A 16,235-nucleotide genomic window follows, 5' to 3' on the forward strand; every position below is an offset into this window, starting at 1 on the left:
TCTGAAATACAGCAGCATCTGCATTTGTATCCGTATCTGTATCTGGCGATGAATCTGCATTTTTCCGGCTGTCTGGCTTATTATGCGACTACCATTCCTCAGTGTCTGCTCGGCCAAGCCGTCTGTTTATGAGTTGGCATTCATCATGCCAACATGTGTGGATTTCCGAGACTCAGCCGATATGAGATTTATGCCACTCAACCCAAGACGAAATATTACCGACAATAGACAAACCTCGTACATTTGCATACTGGGGTTGAAGGTGACAACAGGAACAGAGTCCCCCTTTTCCCATTTCGCGAAATTGGCCCCCAAAGATAAAGCCGAGCAAAAATAGCAACCGACAAGAAGATGTATGCAAATTACTTTGACAGTGACTACGCGCCTGGAGCAGTGTCAGCGTTTTATTGCTAAAATATGCACATTACGAATCCAGATTTGTGGGATCTGGCTGTTGATTGCTCTGCTCTGGGGGAAGGTTAGTCGCCACATTGCATGGCTAAAATAAATCATCGTTTAATAGCAAATTGATAGCGACTCGTTCGAATTCAATATTCATGTCAGCAAGAGATTTATCTTAATCGATTTGCGAGCTAGGTGCGTTATGGGATCAAAACAATTTCTACGGGAATATAATTCGCTTTAGATATGTATATTATAAATGCAACAGATTTTTATATATTTAAGATCCCAGGAGAAAGGCAGATATGTGTTAGGTTCTAATCGAAATATTAGTATTGTAATTGGACAATTAACATCTCACAAGCCTTTTCCTTAAAAACCATTTATATAATCGATACATTTTCTTTAAAAATATTTCTAAAAATAGCTTACCTTTTTGCTTCCCAGTTGCTTGTTTAAGCAACCCAAAAAGGGACAACCCAAAGACACCTATCGGGATTTCACACACTATTCGGCCATTACGAAAATTGAAAGCTTAAGCGTTTTGGGTCTTATAGCTGATTGGCTGCGTGCCTTAGAACCGAAATGAAGGTAACAAAAAGACAAAAGACAAATGCAGAAACCAGAGAAAAATAAAAAAACAATCACTTTATTCAACTCTAAAATACCGTAACGTTATCGTTAGATTAAAAATAAAACTATAGCAAAAAAAATAAATAATTTAATTTTTAGTTTAGATAAGTAAACATTTTCAAATGTTTAAAGAACACCCAAAAATGATGATAAATCAAAAATTGTTTAGTTCTTTCATTTGCCCACAGAACTCTTCAGATTTTTAACCAAATTAGTAGCTAATTTTCCACTTCTTTTCATTTAAAGTTCGACTCATATTAATATACAATTAGTACAGTATGTTGCCGTTTAATTTATTTTAACCTGTCACGTATCTATAAACGAAAGCTATACACCCTCGTAAGCTAGGATTACCCTTTAGAAAAAGTGCCAACCCAAGCGAGTGGGCAAAGGAAAACTAAAAGAGCTGGCTGGAAAATAAGTTCTCGGTGTCAACGGCAGACTGTTGACTGGCTATGGCTTTTGTCTTAGCCACGACATTATTTACGAGCATTGTGCCAGCGACACGCACAGCAAACCAAATAAGCAGCTGCGTTCTCCGCCAGAAGAACTACATGGGCGAATACGTGCCCCACAGGGTCGACTTCGTTGGCACGTCTATTACCTTAAGCGTCTGTTGCCAATTTGGCTTCCTTCTTGCCACCGCATGGCCAAAGGCTCCGTTCGCATTGACTGCACCTTGATTAATGTGCTGCTGAGACGATCCTTTTCTTTTTTTTTTTGTCCTTACTCCTTCCAGGCGCCATATCATTCAGTTCCGCCATTAGCAAATGCGGTGGCCAAGAGCCTTTTCATTGTTTCGGTTTTCCTTTCTTTGCTTGTCACCAATTTGTTCAGATGTGACTGCCTTTCTTCTGCCCGGTGGTTTATTATTTATTCGAACTAAGGTATTGACGAACCGTGTCAGGGAAGTTGATCTATCTGCGGTTTATCGTGAGGGAAATGAGGTAAAACTATCCCTTAATAAACAAGAAACACAATAGTTGAACATGTCATTTTTGACAACCAAATGTAGGCAATAATCTCACACATCCTACTACAAATTATGAAACAACAAAATAAAATGACAAAATGTAATTTATTTTATTTTGTCCAATTTAAAACTAGTATATAATACTTAAATTAGTGGAAAAGAAAAAGGCACTGGAAACTAAAGTTCTTCGGCCTAATGGAGAAAGCGGAAAAAATATGATTTATCTTCAATTGTCATTCTATTACATATTAAATTGCAATTATTCAAACAAAAATTCTTTAAAATATAGTAAAATAAAATTATTTAAATTTGAGTAAGCAAAACAAGATACCAACTTGAACGAAAATTCCTAAAACACACATATGTCAACTAAATCAATGGACAAAAAAGACGGACACGCCTTGTTTGGCAGCTCAAGGAAGTGCTGAATAGCTGGAATTATGCGTTGCTAAAAACTTGTTTCACAAACAGATAATGTGCCACGACCCACACCACCGAATACGGCGCCCCTTTAACATGTGTGAATGGTGCTTTTGGATAAATATAAAAACCTCTCAAATATATATCTTCCCATTGAATGGGTTATAAAATCAAAGTGAATGCAAACAAACCCCCATTTCGAGTAGATCGTCTGACTAAGCCGCACAGAATGTGGCTATAGCAGCAATCCACTTCAAGGCATCGCGCTAAAATCGCCAACTTTGAAATCCTTGGCGAGGCCATGTTCCCCTGGTGTCTGCCAACTGCTTGCCATTCGGTTCACGATCCGGCGCAAAAAGCTTGTAATTCCTGTCTCAGCCCCAAGGATGTAATTTACAATGTTGCAGCAGGTGGCGGTTGCCACGAGGAGTGGCTTGCAGTTTGGTCGGCTGTCAGGCATGTGCGGCATTTGCAGCTTGCGTTTTGTTTCATTTTATGTTGTCGGCTTGGGCCAACGGGTCGTATGTGCAATATTTTTCGCATCTCCATTGCCAGGGGCAAATTGTGTTGCATACTTTCAGGCTGCCTTTAAACCGAAGAGTGAAGTATTTTGAAAATTTCAATATGTGCAGCAGTATGATGTTTTTCTGCTAAACAAATGAATACTGGCAGGAGGAGGTAACGAACCAGAGATAACATACATTTACCAGAAGCGTTTTTTTCCAAGCCATAAAGTTTACGCAAAGCTATATAAATGTGTGGTCATAGTACGGCATTCAATTTGAATTAATAGTTATGGAAAAACTGTCAAAACCACAAAACATAAATCATTTAAATGTGCAATTGAAAGCCATAACTTGTTTAATTTTTAATTAGAACTGTTAAAAAAAATGTGAACGAGAAAAGTTGGTTTGTTTGGCAGACAGATGCCACACAATTAAGTTTAACATATATACTATATTATATTATATTATATTTTATTAGAGATATATCCGAAAAATATGTTTTCTCAATAACCTTTTTTGGCATACAGGGCACTTTTGGGCGAATTTAAGGGCAGTTTCAATGCACTTGCCGCAGAAGATGTGGCCACACCTGGTGGACATGGGCTCCCTATGATGAAGATTCACCAGGCACAAAGGACACTTGAAGCTGGGCGAATCCTCTTCAGATTCCGGTGGTTTCGGCTCATTAATTGAAGTGGATTTGTCCAGAATAGCCCGAATATCCTGAATGCCGCGCTCAATATTCAAATTGCAAGTTAGATCTCTTGTTCTAAGGTCTGAAATAAATGTAAACTTATTAGAAAAATAAATAAAATGAGTTTATGTAACTACCTATGCACTCTTCAAAGTTCATCAGGACGCAATGTAGGGTGTCACATAATCGATAGCAAAAATCAGTATTTGTTAAATTCTAAAAGAAAATGTGTCAACTGTAATTGTTGATCAACCAACATTTGTTTTAGCAACCACATTTAATAATCAACGCATTCATTAATGTGGATAGAATTTTAAATAAGAACTATACCTTGTAAGAGCATTTTGGTGTCTGAGCCCCATAAGTTTTAAGTTTGGACATCCTGTATTTTGTTGATGCAGGATTAAAAACTGCAATTAAGTTTAATGCCTATGGTATAAAATGTACTACAATTTGGATAATATTCTATCTACTAAAGAAGCAAAACGGATCGAATTTTTAGCACGCACTTGAATTTTGTTTACCGACTACTGGGATGTGTTATCCTTGTGGTTATAATTCTACGATGCAGTTTCATGGGCGCCAGACTAAAAGCAGCTTCACCACTAAGCCGGTTACCCAATAGCTTAACCCGGGGCATGGTTCTAAGCCATCTTGTGCTTTTTGTTCAGGGCTGCTCTGCATCTTTAATGCGATGGCAGCCCACATGAAAATTCGTTAGCAACGAACTCAATCTCCCTAATCGCCTGCCCCTCGTCTCAACGACTGCGTGCCAGGATGCCTTGACAATGTGTCCGCACATACTTAATCACATGGGGAGGGGTGAAAGCCGTGGCGGATTTCATCGCTTCAGCTCCGGGATGAAATAAAATCTATGCCAAAAGCTTCGGCAATGTCGCTGTCGTCTAGGTTGTCTGCAACTGTTTTACTTTAGCCGCTTTATTTTTTATGAGCCAACGCGGAGATACTGGCACTAGGGTGTTTCGTTTTTCATTGAATTTACCAATCAATCCTTGAGATTTGTAAAGACTCAAGTAAGACAAATGAAAAAAAAGGGTATACCCTTAATTCTTTTTACGCAATCATTGTTTTTACCAAAATATTTTATTATTTATTTTTGAAAAATATTGTAGCTTTTGGATTACTTTGAAGTCATACGATGGTTATATTTTAATTTCTTCTATAACACAACGATATTTCCACTTATCTTTAGAAATATATATATTTAACATATTCTTTAAAAGTTCAACAAAAAATGGTATATTACGTATCATATACACCTTCTAAATTTTGTGTACCAATAGAAAGCAGTGTTTCTTTGTTTTAAAAATGGCAAGAAGTAAACGAACAAAAAACTTAAATTAAATGTAAAAAAATAATGGATTTATTTTTACTACGCCCGATATTTATGAGATAAAATATACGAGATAATCCAGCTCTTAAGTGACAAATTGGTACACCCTAATTCACAAAAACGCTTACACACTCACACACACACAAGAGCATCTGTCACTCTGCACACCAGTGCACTGGTGTTTGTGCTGGCGCTTACAAAAACACAGACACACACACTCGCACACTTCCAGGATCTCGGTTCGTGTCAAAAGAATTTCTGTTTGATTGCAGAGAATAAACAAGTGAAGGCAGCTCCTTTCCCCATACAACATAGTCGCAGTATGTGTATGTGCTGTGGTGTCCTCTGGTGTTTGCCTCTCGACTTATTTTATTTTTCCTGCCTGTGGCTTTCCCTGAATTTTTCACTTAGATCCTGGTGCAGCAATGGGCGAGTCCTTAGCTTAATGCGATGTCGACAAGGCGGTTGAATACGGTTTCCATTTTTATAACCCGCCCAGCAGTTGTAATATATACTTTATACCTTAACCCCTACTTATAAATAATAACACAATTCAAGCTCGTTTATTGCCTTTGAGTTTCTTAATGCGTACTTTTTGTTTGGGATTCTTCAGTTAAAAATGTTTGTAATAAATGTAATGCGGGCGGTTAAAATTATATTCAGTATAATGCGATTTTAAGCTTCTTGGAAGGATAAAAAGCATATCTAAAGCTATAATGCGTTTACTTCCCTTCCTTTTAATAAAAATTCATTTTGTAAGATTTTATTGCTTTGGTTCTCTTTATGGTTTTGATTCTTTACCTGAAAATGTTAAAAGTATATTTTATTATTAAAAGTTTATGTATTGTTAAGGGATTGTATGTATCCGCTGGGAAAGGTTTCTGAATTTGTTTAAAATAATATTATACCCTTGGTTTAAATATTATGGAATTACGGTTTTAATTCAATTAAAATCGGACAACAATATATTCATTCATATTTCTGCCATAGAAACGATGCAAAAATGCAGCGCATTTGGTTGGCACTCGGTTTGTAATAACCGTAAGGGTATATAGACTTCGGCTTGCCGAAGTTTGCTTCCTTTCTTGTTTTTAATAAGATTTTTATAATGGTTCTTTTCGGTTTTAAAACTTTTCTGTAAAGATAACACAAACAATGTGAAATCTAATTAAGAGAGAAGAAAGGCAATACTTAAACTAATAACATAAGTTTAACCCGCAAAGCATATACCCCATTAAACAAAAATTGGCCTTCACAATTGTGCCCATCATTTACAGGACTTTCCCCCAATAATTATCCAGACATTCGACCACTAGACAAACACTCAGACTTGAGTTCATTAAGTGCTCTCAGACTGGCCATCTATTGATTTATTGGATCGGCTGTTTAGAGCCGATAAATAAGGCCAGTGCGAAGGGAAAAAATCAATTCAGCTGGCAGACAAAAAATCAAGTTACCAGAATACATCTATAAATAGGGTGACCACAACGAAAACAGACTAACTTGACACCGAATAACCACTGGGCTCTGCTTTTCTGGCATGTCTGCGAACATAAATAAATCAGGCTCTTTAAATGCCCCCAGTCAATTATCAAGCTATAAATCCGTGCGTATCGATTTAAAAATTATACAAAAAGGAAAATATCAACGCAATATGCTAATTTCAATGTTGAGCGTGTACAAAACCTTTATGGGATACTGCGATGGTGTTTGCTTGTTGACCTATGAAAGCGATGTGCGTGTGTTGATAATACACATTTTCCTTTAATTGCAGCTATACAAATGTTAATATTCATACATGTTCGACTGCCCCGATTTTGATTTGCTGGGAGCGATTAAAGCTCCGTAAAATCTCTACTTATTATTCCATTAAAGAACGCATTTTATTTGTCCAATAAAATGATTTCTTTACTGCTTTCATAAATCGATTAAGTAATTTCTGTATCACCTTTGGGAAACTGTTCATCTACCCAAAGGTGATATTTGAATCCATTTGTATGTGTTCGCATATATCAAGTCCCGACAACACACTCTGACCTGTGACAGCTCAATTAAGTTGCTTTTCAAAGACAATTGTCTGTGAAATTGAATGGAGGTGGAATGAACTCTACATCCAGGTTGCAAGGTATACAATTTCTTTGCGTGAGCGTCTGTGAAATGTATGCCTTTGTTAAATGTTAAATTTAAATGCCAGACAAGCGATGTTCTTTCAGTGGGCGGTCAATTAAATCGCTTTGAGACGCCCATCACGTACGAATCCAAGATTCGCCAAAAGGCTTGTGAACTTTGGCTGATAATGATCCAATTATAAGTATAGGTTTATGCTAAATTTAATTGAGTTATGAAAACCGGAGGCACAATTTAAAATATCATGGACAATTGCTACACCAATCATTTATTATTCCCAATACTCTTAAAGTAAAAGGGTAATTTGTATTCATAGAAGTGTTTTTTTAACCCTATATATAAATATTCTTTATCAGGATCACTAGCCGAGTTGATCTCTACGATCTATGTATATTGATAAAATGGAAGGGATTCTAACAATCTATTAAATATAACATCTAAAATAAACTATATATTTATTTTATGGTTATAAATAACCATGTTCTTATTTTTATATTTTTAATTTATAATTTATAAACTAAACAGTTTAAACAAAATATGTTTAATATTAACAACCTAAACATACTTCCGTGAAAAGCTTCACACAGCCGACTTCCCCGACATAATTTACATTCTCGGTAGCCGCACTTTTCTTTCAAGAATATGATTACCTAATGTATGCTAATGCACCCCACTTATGTTCCCTCTTACAGCTGAGGACATCCACCTAAACGATTTATATACCCGCTACCGCCAGAGGCTCCGCAAGTCCCTCTTCAGATCGGGACTCCTAACTTCGCTGCTGGCATGTGTGGTGTCCATAATAATTGGCATCGTTTACGAGCAGGTGAGCACTTACCACACTTAGAAGGCTGCGAATGGTTAGCCTAGCTCTCACACAGAAAACTGTTTTCCTTAGACTATAGTTTTTCACTTTATTGTCTTAAATTCGAATATATATTGTCATTACCTTGAATTGATGAGCATTTATAAAAATGCACCGGGATGTTAAACTTTACAATGTATTTGGTATATTATATTTATTTAATACTAATTTAATTTTGAATTCTCAAGATGTTTAAACATATTGTAATAGCTACCATTTCAAAAAAATACTTATTTATTTCAATACCTTAATTTTGAATTCTCAAAATGTTTAAACAAATTGTAATAGCGACCATTTCTTATGATTTAAAAATTACTCAAGGAGTTGTTTTAGGAATACAGAATTTAGTTTTTTAATTCTAAAGATTATCTTAAACGAATTCCTGTTTTAAGATTAGTTGGGGGACCAAATGTAAATTAAAAAGGTCCAAATATTTTTGAAATCTTTATTTTCTATCTAATTATATTCCTCTCTGTTTATGTGTGCCATCCGCAGCAACTGGTGCAGACGCTGCTGCTGGTGCTGGCGGCCCTAATCTCGGGATCCATTCTGACGGCTCTGCAGTTTCCGGCGGTGCTTAGTTCCCCGGCCGCCGCCTTGGCCTTCGCCATCGTCACCACCTTCTCGCTGGGCACAATTGCGGCCATCACCGGGGACGAACTGGCCCCCCTGCCCATGTACGCCCTGTTCCTGGTAAGTCCGGTGCAATCCCACTGCTTTTGGGGGATTATAATACTCCGGCGATTACTTGCAGTGCATCCACTCCATGCTGCCCATTTCCTGGCCCGTTTCCGTGGTGCTGGCTTTGTTCATGACCGCCATCCACATCGTTTACCGGATCGGCACAAGTACCGACTACTCGCCCAATTTGCCAATGGTAAGTCCCTCATTCATTTGCATTTGCGTTTTCCGCAGAGCCACAGTCAGAGCCCCATTAATGCCGGCCACACACCAGCAATTGGATTAGTTCGCATGTGATTGGCGTTTACAATTGTGCCGAGAGCTGAGCGAAAAATGGATTACCGCGGATCAGGGGGCACAATTAATTGGAGAGCTCTTGGGTGCATGCACTTTTGTTTTATGACCGTGCTTTCTGCAACTCTCTTTTACACTCAAATATAATTCAAGCCAGGCTTACACTCTGCACTCAAATATAATTCAAAGCAGGCTTTTGTAAAATGATTTGAGCCGAAGGGCATAATTGGTTTTAATTTAGTTTTACAGCTGACATTAACTAATAACTAAATAATAAATTGTTGGAAAAACATAGCTGAAAAGATCAATAAACATAGACATAGACAAGCAATATAATATATAAATAACTCTTTAGTTGGCCGATTATACAAAAAGATTTATAATTATTCGTTAAATTGTTTGGTTTGGCTTGCGACACTGATATGTATTTAAAAAAAATATTTTCATTCATAAAACTTAGATTGTGATTTAACAAAGCCAAAGAAAAGCTCTGATTATTTAAGTTGAAAAATAACATTTATAGACAAGCAAAATGCATCTATTAAACGCAGTTTTTCACTTTACTTAATTTTCCGCCATTATTTAATTTATTTTGCGATAGCTCGGTGAGAAATAATTTGTTTCCCAGCTCGTTTCAATTCCCCTAACGCTCCTAATGGATTTCCTGCCAATCCGCAGCCCCCGCTCCGTGATTTCTTAATTAGGTTGCAACGCGTTCTGTTTTTTGTTTCGCCGCGTTGCAAGGACACAGCGATGCGCTCTGTGCGCCGGCTGGTAATTGCCATGCCGGGTTAGACATTCATTATTTATGGAACGTACTCTAACCGCTCCCATTTGTGTACTCCGTCCCGGCGCACTTAGCTCTTCGGGGAGATCGTGATGCTGGCCAGTGCCTCCGTTTCCGGGCTCTACTACCGCATCATGTCGGATGCGGCCCACAACCGGACAGTGGACGGCACCCGCACCGGAATCGAGCAGCGGGTGAAGCTCGAGTGCGAGCGGGAGCAGCAGGAGCAGCTGCTCCTCAGCGTCATTCCCGCCTACATCGCCGCCGAGGTGGGTACACTGAACGAAAACAAATACTGTTTAAGGGGGAACACCGCTCTAGATACCATTTACAAATATTTGGCTAGGTTACCCTAGCAGTACAAATAAAAGCCTTTGATAAAATGTATTTGGCTGTGATAGAAAACCAAATCGTGGTTGTGTAGGTGTTTCCACTGCCAGAAAATTAAATTCTATTAAAAAAATAATTTTATTTTATAACTAAATAAAAATTACTTAATTTAGAAAAAAAAACTTTTAAATTTCATTCATTTAAAATAAATGAAACTTTTAAATACTATAGACAATTTCTTAAGAGCACATACACACATTTAAGTGAAAAAGAAACAAAAAAGGGTATTGAAAAGCGGTGTATTGTGGGGACTACAAAAATGAATTACCTTTAACAACAAGACTATTCTTATAAAAGAATTATGTTACGCTGAAACAAAATGTATTTGTTAAGTGTAGTCCCATGCCAGAGGTTCGGATAAAGAATGATTTTAGAGATGGCATTATTAATAATAGCCCCCATGGTGGTTTTCCCCTTCCAGGTGAAGCGCAGCATCATGCTGAAGATGGCTGATGCCTGTCAGAGAGCTGGAGGACAGGCGTCCACCTCGGCCACCAGATTCCACGAGCTGCATGTCCAGCGTCACACGAATGTCACCATTCTGTTTGCAGATATCGTCAACTTCACTCCACTTTCAAGTTCTCTGACGGCCAGCGATTTGGTCAAGACCCTCAACGATCTGTTTGGACGATTTGATCAGATAGCTCAGGTAAAGTAAATGTAAATATAATTAAATACACTTACTTAAAAATGGAACTACCCCTTTTTACTATCCATACATTTACCAGTTTTAAGCGATTTAATGACAGAGCATAGACAAAGCAGTTTAAAACAAAACCTTTTTATCTTATGAAATTCGTTTTTCTATTAAATGTTATCTTAACGTTTTCTTAAAAATTTAAATTATTTACAATGCTTATAAATATCACATTTAATTTAAATTCTAAAGAAAAGCCCTTTTCACATTTTTTATAAACTGGTTAATAATATTGAGTCACTAATTATAGCTAGTTATGAACTAGGATTACAAACAAATCATGCTTTGTATAAAGCATATCTGTACTATTTTCTTCGTCGAACTAAACCTCCTTTTTTATTAAATGAATATCATCGCATCTTATTGACGTGGCCCTAATTAAGGTTGCTTGAATACGAACATAAAAAGCCTTTTGAAATAATAAACAGTATGTCCGGTGTCCAGTCTAAATAGTAATTAATTGCTGAATTCCCGCAGGAGAACCAATGTCTTCGCATCAAGATCCTCGGGGACTGTTATTACTGCGTGTCCGGTCTGCCCATTTCCCGGCCCCAACATGCAACCAATTGTGTCAACATGGGCCTGCAGATGATCGATGCCATCAGGTGAGTGTACTCTGCGTTGGCCGGCGCTTTTTGCCCTTTTGCATGGGATTGGACGGCGCTGGACATTCGATGGACTGGCTGGGTTTGGGCCAGTCCTGTTGGTTATGCAAACATTTGCATTGGACCTGTCTTGTTTGTCTTTCGCTCCTGGCCAGCCTTTGGCTTTCAGTCCGAGCTCCTTTGGCCAAGGCCGTTTGACACCGTGATTGTTGGTTTCGTGGAAATCTTTGGTGCACTCGCAGTTAACTGAGCCATAAAGCGTCCTTTGCTTGGTTGGTTTTGGTTTTGGTCTTCGTTTAAGGTTCAATGCATGAAAGTATTTAAATGATCAACACTTGAATAAATGTAAAATTAAATAAATTAAATAAAATTGTGTTCAAGATTTCGTAGGGGAGAGTGGTCAGAAATTGTTAGAAAAGTCATAATAGATATGCACGCTTCGGGGAAAAATAGTGTTATTGAGAGGCACGTTTATTTATTATTTATGTTAGCAACATTTTTGTAGATGGCAATTCCTACTCTAAATTGGGTAAATTTTTTTTTAAATATTTGCGCAAGGATAAATAATTATCTTTCACTGTAAAATCCATTTACAAAGTTTTTCTCTATTTGGTTGGGTTTGTGGTATCCTCTAATTCTTTAGATTTAGGTTGATAGCATTTTATTTTGTTGTTTACCCTGCTTGGTTTGTTTTTACTAAATTATTTTGTATCCCTATAAAAGTATTAAAGCATTACCTTAAATCACCTTGGCATTTGGCATAACCTTAAGTTGTTATAATGCATTTTTTTATAAAAGCTTTTATTTAACCCTCCTTATTTAATGAGGGGCAGAATTTAAATATTAACGAAAACAAACGCGCAGGACAATAATATAAAAATATATATATAATTTAAGTATTACTCCAAATGGACTTTCAATTGAGAGCGTGAAACCACATTGAACCTGTTGTTTGCAACTGTGATAGAGTTTAAAGCTTTAATTGCCGCCAGATACATTCCCATACTCCTGCTAAAGTCACTCTCTCAAACCCACGGTTTTATGGAAGCCCATTAAAAACGTATTATCCAATAGAACCTCACGAACGAGATGAGAAAACGAGAATGGCAAACAGAAACATCATAAAATACAATAAACAATATCGACACAAAGGCCATTTTATTACACGCGAGAATTTATGCACAAGTGGCCTTAGGACCAAGGAGCCTCTCATTTTGGCCTTTTCCTTTTCCTTTATTTTTTCATGCTTTTTATTGGACTCTGTGCTTATTTCTATTGTTTATTTTCGTCCGCTGGCCTTCCTTTATTCCGTTGCTTTTCGCAGCGGTGGCCTTTTAATCTTTACGCCGGCCAATGCCCCTCAAGTTGCCCCAGAGTATGGCTTTGTTCCTGCCACAATCATGGCCAAAAAGATACTCGTTGACTGTTGACTGTTGACTTTCGGGCTGCCTAACAAGCAGCCAGGGAGAATGGCAAAAGTTTTCAGTAGAAAAGGCAACATCATTTAATTATGAATTGCATTGCCTTTTGTCGAAAAACCACAACTTTAATACCGCTCGCTACTCGCCCAAAACAGTATGCTATGGATTTTGTCGCTAAGTCAATTGATTTTATCTCTTTTAGTTTGAAAATATTTACATGAATTATACAGTTCAATCAGAATTTTGAAACTTTTTGTTTTCATGGAAACTTTGGCACTCAGAAATTCACAAGCCCTAAGTCCGGATCGAAAATCCGATTCCTTGTTGCCTTTGTGGCCATATCCATATCCTGCTATCCAATTGACCAGGAAGGGCAAAAGCAAATAAAGACCTGAAGGGCTCCCAAGTGATTTGGCCTTCGATGCGGCTCATTTGACCCCGGCGGCATTCAGGCCAAGAAAATACTGGTTAACGTTAATAACTCAAGAACTTGTTGTTGGCTGGCCTTCACTTCTAGCCACTTTCCGTGGCGAGGGGCTAACCAGGAACTAGAGTTTCCCTAAAGGCACTACTAGTCATGCACTTAAAAAAAGAGAATATACCTTTCAGTTTAAAAAAAAATAGCACTTAGAAAAGAATTATTATAGTTTTTATGGGACTAGATTGTTTTTTTTCCCATATGTTATTAAAAATTAAGACATATTTCGCTAACAGAGTACATTTTATATTTTTTAGAAAAATATTCAAGTTTTCTCTGAACAATAATAACAGAAAATATATACTATCTATATTGCCTTATTACATTTTCACTAAACCATAATAAATTTCAATTTAACATAGTTTTACATAAAATTCCTGGCAATTTTCATAATAAGCCAATCATTGTTTTTAGTGTATCTTTAAGTAGGGCTTTGTCCCTATTCGCTGGCCGATTCCCGCCCATATCATACTCGTACATCAGGCTGGAGTCGACCTGTTCTGCTTGTGTTTTATGGCCCATAAAATTGTTAATACGACGGCAACAACTAGCCTGTAGTTGTGTTCATATATCCTTTATAATACATCTGCGAGTGTGCGCTGTTTTGTGCTCCTTTCATTGTTTGTCCTTCGTTTATTCCGGCAGACACGTGCGTGAGGCGACCGGCATAAATGTTGACATGCGAATTGGCATCCACACTGGCAACGTTCTCTGCGGCGTCCTTGGCCTCCGCAAGTGGCAATTTGATGTTTGGAGCGACGATGTAACGTTGGCCAACCACATGGAGAGCGGCGGTGTTGCCGGGTAAGTGTGTGTATGCACTGCAAAAAAATGTAACCAAAACAGTACAATCAAATGAACTAAAATGTAACATGTGTGTATAAGATTGGTCCTTACCCATTGATTATTATGGTAACCCAAGAAATATTACTTTAAGTTTTAAGCGCTTCGCAATTCTATCATACAGTTTTTATATTAGTTGGAACGAATTATCTGATGAAGGGCAACAGTGCGTATGAATGATAAACTAAAAAGACAATGCGCAGACCCTTAAATGATTTTTTTTAAAACAAGCCTTTTAATATAAATTAAGTAGAGTCTGATGAGTGAAGGTACCTCAACTTTCCCTACATATTTGGAACGCCATAGTGTTTATAACACTAAGACGGATATCAACAGCTACAATATTACAAATACAATTTCTAACGTATTACCAAATATTTATATTTCATGTATACAAGCCTTTAAGACTTCGATGGTTTAAGTAAAATACATTTGCCTCACAAAATTGTATTATTATCTGGTCGTAATACCGGAATCAATAACCATTTTGAAATATTTATTAATTTTAAAGGTTTTTATATGCTGTTAAATTACCTTTTACCATTTTCTATAATATATTATAAATGATATTAATATTTATGTATTATAACAATAACGTTACGTCTTAATAATTTATTTTTATTATAAAATGCAATAAAAATTGAATTTTTTTGAGGTGTATGCAAGTGTTATCCCTTGTTTCGCCATTATGCTTGAACGAATGACAACGATGACGAGCGAGGCAAACAAAAATAAGTAAACAAAACGCGGAGCCCGCGGGTGGTAAAGTCGGGTTGGCGGAGGCGCCCCTAATGGCAGTGGCATCACAAAGCGAGTCAAGCAGTCGTAATGGCAATTTAAATTAGCCTCGGTGTAGTCCCAATTAAACGGGCTTCGGTTCAAGTCTGCATAAAATCCGACTGCAAAGGTTACGAAGAGCTGCAATGCGAAAGGGGAGCCAAAGTATAAGAAGAATTTCCCAATTCAAGAATTCCTTCATATGCTAAAATTAATTATACCCTACTGTGAAGGTTTGGTTTTAATTAAATTTTTGTGTTGCACACAAGTTGAAGTTTTTGAAATGGGAAGTTGTATTGTTGTGATAGAAGCTGCTAGCATTATGAACCATTTCATATTAATGCTGAGTTATTAATTTGTAAAAAGAGAGAAGCACAAAAGAAATCCAATTATAATCCAGTTATAATGAACAGTAAATTCAAAGATACAAACAAAATTTTCTAAGAATAGCAGCTCCCTTTTAAACCAGATTTACATCTATGTATAACATTTTTGTATGCAACCTTTTTTGTATAATTAAATTCAGCTCTTCTGTTCAGCTTTATACCGAGAAATTCCGTATGTTTACTTTGCAAATACCAAAGTCTAAAACTCTCCTGCCCTTCTCAACAGTTTAACTTTTTATACTTTCACAAACAAATAATTTTCTTTTGGTTTATTCATTTCGCGTACTTAAGTCGCACACAAGTCTCTCAGATGAATGGTAGCTGAACATGTTGAAATGTTTTCTTTTATCTTACCTGCGGTCACATACGCAGACTTCAATTATTTTGAATTGAATTGAAATGCTACAGTCAATGAGCCGGAAAACACTCAGACGCCTCAATTCCGACTTCACGCACGAATTCCGCTTCCTGAGTAAAAGTATAAACAAAATTACGTAGGATCCAGATAAATAGACATAGACAGCGGCAGCCTAAATTATTTTGCATAAACCTGTGTGTGTACACTAAGGGAAAAAACCGTAAGCACTTTATTTGTTACCTGACATTGATTAATAACATTTTCGTTTGTATAAATAACTTTACCTCTACATCTAGTATATTATATATTATATAAAAATCCCTTTTAATATAATTTTCCATTTAAAAATAAAAACTGTTTTTAATTTACAAAAATGTTTGAACAGTCCAAGATGTTTTAACAAACCTAAATATCCTAGATCTATTATTTCTGTGTATTTGTGTGAAGGTGAAAACCTATGAATTGCGCATAAAGGTAGATTGCTCATACGACATGGATGTCGTCCCACAAGCATTCATCATCATTTCTCATTTGTGCGTTTCTC

The 16,235-nt window shown here is 36.9% G+C and overlaps 1 protein-coding gene across 3 annotated transcripts in view; it reads left to right on the top strand.

Moving 5' to 3' along the window:
- LOC108052913 (adenylate cyclase type 2) overlaps window positions 1–16,235 on the top strand; it is a 54,648-nt gene that overhangs the window by 28,396 nt on the left and 10,017 nt on the right. For all 3 annotated transcript variants that reach the window (XM_044457763.1, XM_044457764.1, XM_044457765.1), the window contains exons 3-9: window positions 7,802–7,935; window positions 8,470–8,667; window positions 8,729–8,851; window positions 9,811–10,005; window positions 10,548–10,775; window positions 11,301–11,428; window positions 13,973–14,131. In XM_044457763.1, coding sequence (XP_044313698.1) covers window positions 7,802–7,935; window positions 8,470–8,667; window positions 8,729–8,851; window positions 9,811–10,005; window positions 10,548–10,775; window positions 11,301–11,428; window positions 13,973–14,131 — 1,165 coding nt within the window. The remainder of the gene's footprint in view (window positions 1–7,801; window positions 7,936–8,469; window positions 8,668–8,728; window positions 8,852–9,810; window positions 10,006–10,547; window positions 10,776–11,300; window positions 11,429–13,972; window positions 14,132–16,235) is intronic.

This window comes from Drosophila rhopaloa, unplaced genomic scaffold, assembly GCF_018152115.1.
Source record: "Drosophila rhopaloa isolate 14029-0021.01 unplaced genomic scaffold, ASM1815211v1 contig_163, whole genome shotgun sequence".
Taxonomy (NCBI): Eukaryota; Metazoa; Arthropoda; class Insecta; order Diptera; family Drosophilidae; genus Drosophila; species Drosophila rhopaloa.